The sequence below is a fragment of the Tyto alba genome, unplaced genomic scaffold (genome assembly GCF_018691265.1).
Source record: "Tyto alba isolate M040663 unplaced genomic scaffold, T.alba_DEE_v4.0 Super-Scaffold_22, whole genome shotgun sequence".
NCBI lineage: Eukaryota > Metazoa > Chordata > Aves > Strigiformes > Tytonidae > Tyto > Tyto alba.
In genome coordinates this window covers 30,557,805-30,561,007 of record NW_024881296.1, presented here as the reverse complement: position 1 = coordinate 30,561,007, position 3,203 = coordinate 30,557,805, and the positions used below count along the sequence as shown (strand labels likewise).

General features: G+C 37.7%; 1 protein-coding gene across 1 annotated transcript; it reads right to left on the bottom strand.

Moving 5' to 3' along the window:
- Window positions 1–736: 736 nt before the first annotated feature.
- On the bottom strand, window positions 737–1,756 carry TAAR1 (trace amine associated receptor 1). The gene has a single exon (XM_009966033.3). It carries the CDS (start codon window positions 1,754–1,756, stop codon window positions 755–757), a length of 1,002 nt encoding a protein of 333 aa, XP_009964335.3. The 3' UTR covers window positions 737–754.
- Window positions 1,757–3,203: the final 1,447 nt, after the last annotated feature.

The window sequence follows — 3,203 nt, the reverse complement described above, 5'->3', positions numbered from 1 at the left end:
TCCACCAGACGCAAATTGGCAAATATTTTACATTGAAACATTAACTAGGCAACATTTTCTGGCATTGTTAGGTTCAGTGTTGCTTTTCACTATCGCTTTTCATTCCACACATCATATTTTTCCTTGTCTTTGATCTTGTTAAAAATGCTTTTGGTCTCATTAAGCAGCAAAGCCTTGAAGTGACAACCTCATAAGTGACAAGCACTAGTTGAAATGAAACAGAAGGAGTAGCACAACTTTTCTCGGTTCCATCTTCCTTCCATGGAGAGTGCTGGTATGGCTGGTTATGGGCCTGTTTTGACCTCTGCTCATATACTGAAGGGGACAAAATTTAAGAGCTTTCAGTTATTACTCAGAGATGTCTAGGAATTCAAAAGGAAAAGCTTTCCTACTCTTTCTAGAGGACAATAAATAAACACAAATATTGTAATATAAATATACTGTGTTCAAGAAATTAATCTGTTGTATCAGAATAATTTCTTAATAATTAAGAGCAGGGTTATAAACTGCTGGGGTTTTTAAACTTAAGCCTTGCTCTTCTGTGCATTGCACATAAAGAGCTATAACCAAAACACCACATACAAATCCCAATCTGGAATGAAAGAAGATGTAAAGCACAGTAGTTGCATATGTGCTTGAACCAGATTTGATAAATGAGTAAACAAATAGTTGTTTCTTTCATTTTCAACTCTTACGTCCAGGAGTTCAGCCTTGAGGCAAAAATTCAAAGCCAGGAATCCAACAATTTAAAGTGTTACTCTAAAAACAAATGAGTCCTGGAAGAATCTTGTTGAAAAACTTTTCCAAACAGAATCATCTTTAATGCCCTCCGAAACCACATGTAAAAAAAGGCATAAACAATTGGGTTAAGTGTAGAGTTTAAGTAACCAAACCAAACCAAAGCATCAATGAGAACAGGAGGTATCACATAATTCATAAATGGATTGGTTGCTGTAAAAAAGAAGAATGGACTCCAGCAGATGAGGAACACTCCCATTATTATGCCTAATGTCTTGGCAGCTTTCCTTTCTCTGCAGAGTGAAACGTGGTGCTTCATTTCAAATTGCATCTTTTTTTGGCTAATTGCATCAATGGATCTTGCCTGCCTCTTGGCTACAGAGTATATTTTCCCATAGATGTACAGCATAATAAATCCAGGGATGTAAAAAGACACTATAGAGGCCACAACACCTGAAGTTTCACTAAAAATGACAAAGCATCCTCCTGCACAATGGACATGATTATATATGTCTTCTGCCCCTCGCAAGTTTAGGTCTAGAAAGATCATCCCAAAAGCAAAAGCAGCAGGGACCATCCAACTTACGAATATCATGACCAGGATAACAAAAGTATTTATCTTTGATTTGTATCTTAGAGGGTCACACACAGCATAGTAACGGTCGATGGATATGAAGGAAAGATGGAAGATGGAAGCTGTGCTCAGCATAATGTCCGTGCTCGTGTGGAACTTGCAGAATAGCTCCCCAAAATACCAGCAGTGCTCAACAGAGCGCACCATGCTGCAAGGCATGATGAGGAATCCCAGCAGAAAGTCTACTATAGCCATAGAAAGTATCAGGAAATTGGTAGGTGTATGAAGCTGCTTGAAATGTGATATTGAGATGATAACTGTCAAATTTCCAACCACTGTGGCCAGAATAATGCAAACCATGAAGATATACATGGAAACACGGATACTGTTTGACCAGCTGCTCCTTATGCAAGAGCCATTTACAGATTCACAACACAGTTGCATCCTTAATGAGGTCTCAAATCCATGTAGGTATGCAGCACTGCTACTGTTTTTCCTGAGATACATTTACAACTGTTTTTTTTCTTTTCTGTATGGAGAGAGCTGTAGGGAGGAAAAAAAAAATGGCAATCATAAACACCTTCATTTATTTGGTTGAATAGGAAATAAACATTTTATTATTTATGAAAGATTAAAATATTTTGTAATTATACTTTTAACAGAATGACACTTTTATCATTAGACTTCCCTTGAAATGGGAATCTCATTTGATGAAATAAACTGTGTAATGGGGTGTCCCCACACCAGAACAGCAGTGGCTCCCAGAGGCCTGCACTGGCCAATGTCTTGTCTAGCGGGCAGATGAGAATTCCTTTTCATTATTTTCTGCTTAGACAGTCTTAGTTGTCTTCATCAAAACTGGTTGGAGTCCTGTATCTCTCTCTTTGCTCTTGAAAATCAGTAATTTTAGATTCTGAAACTCCCTCAACTTATTTTCTGATACATAAGTCTAAGATCTACAAGTCTAAAACAGAAGGCTAAAGCTGAGGAGCTCATGCTTGGCCTCTCCTCCAGCCCTGTCCTTACAGCAATAACTGAACCCACTGAGCAGCCTGGCAAAACCAAAAAGTTTCCACGAGCCCTTGGTTTTCAGGCAGACAGCACTGCATCACCAGATCAAATCTTACTGCAAAATTCTTGTAGTCTCTAGCTGTAGATTGAGATGTAAGGAAAATATCTAAGAGGAAAAAACTTTTCTGCCCTTTTGCTGCCAAAATATGCTGGAAGATCCTGACTAATCTGAAGTATTAGTTGCTGTATGAGCAAATATCTTTGCTGTTGGGTTATAGTAGTTTAGTATCATTGTGTGTATTTATTACGTTAATACTGTTTTTAGTCAAGACACAAACATGGAGAGAAGCATTTTCTGAATATTGTTTTATTCTGCATCTGAGGACACAAATATTGCTGTCTTTTGTGTGTGCATAGCATGTGCCTTTTGCAAATCTCTCTTTATGAAAGCATTTAATGAAGTACTTAAGCACTCGTCAAGAAACATTCATTGTCGAAAGATCTGGTTCTCCTTTGATCAACAGAAAAATAGTATTCTCATGAAAAATAGAGAACTATTTACGAGCATTATCATTAAGATATAGCATGGTTGTTTAAGTCAGAAAAATACTGACATGGCAATTCAGCCAGTACTAATTTGACCCATTTGCTTCGAGACTTTGCAGCCTCTGGTTATTCTCAATAGAATACAAAAAATAATTACTTTTTCCTCTATCAAAACAAATGCTATTACAAGCACACCATGCCATTAGAAACTAAATGGAAGCTGAATAGACATGATGAACCTTTGCTTGCAAAACCCTGGCAGTTACCACTAACGGCCTGTGTTATATAGACGGATTTTCAAGTAGTGCCAGGAAGTGGTACCCGGATCTCAGGG

Bases quoted from the DNA above. Each gene is read 5' to 3' on its own strand.
- TAAR1 (XM_009966033.3), bottom strand. From the start codon at position 1,756: ATGCAACTGTGTTGTGAATCTGTAAATGGCTCTTGCATAAGGAGCAGC.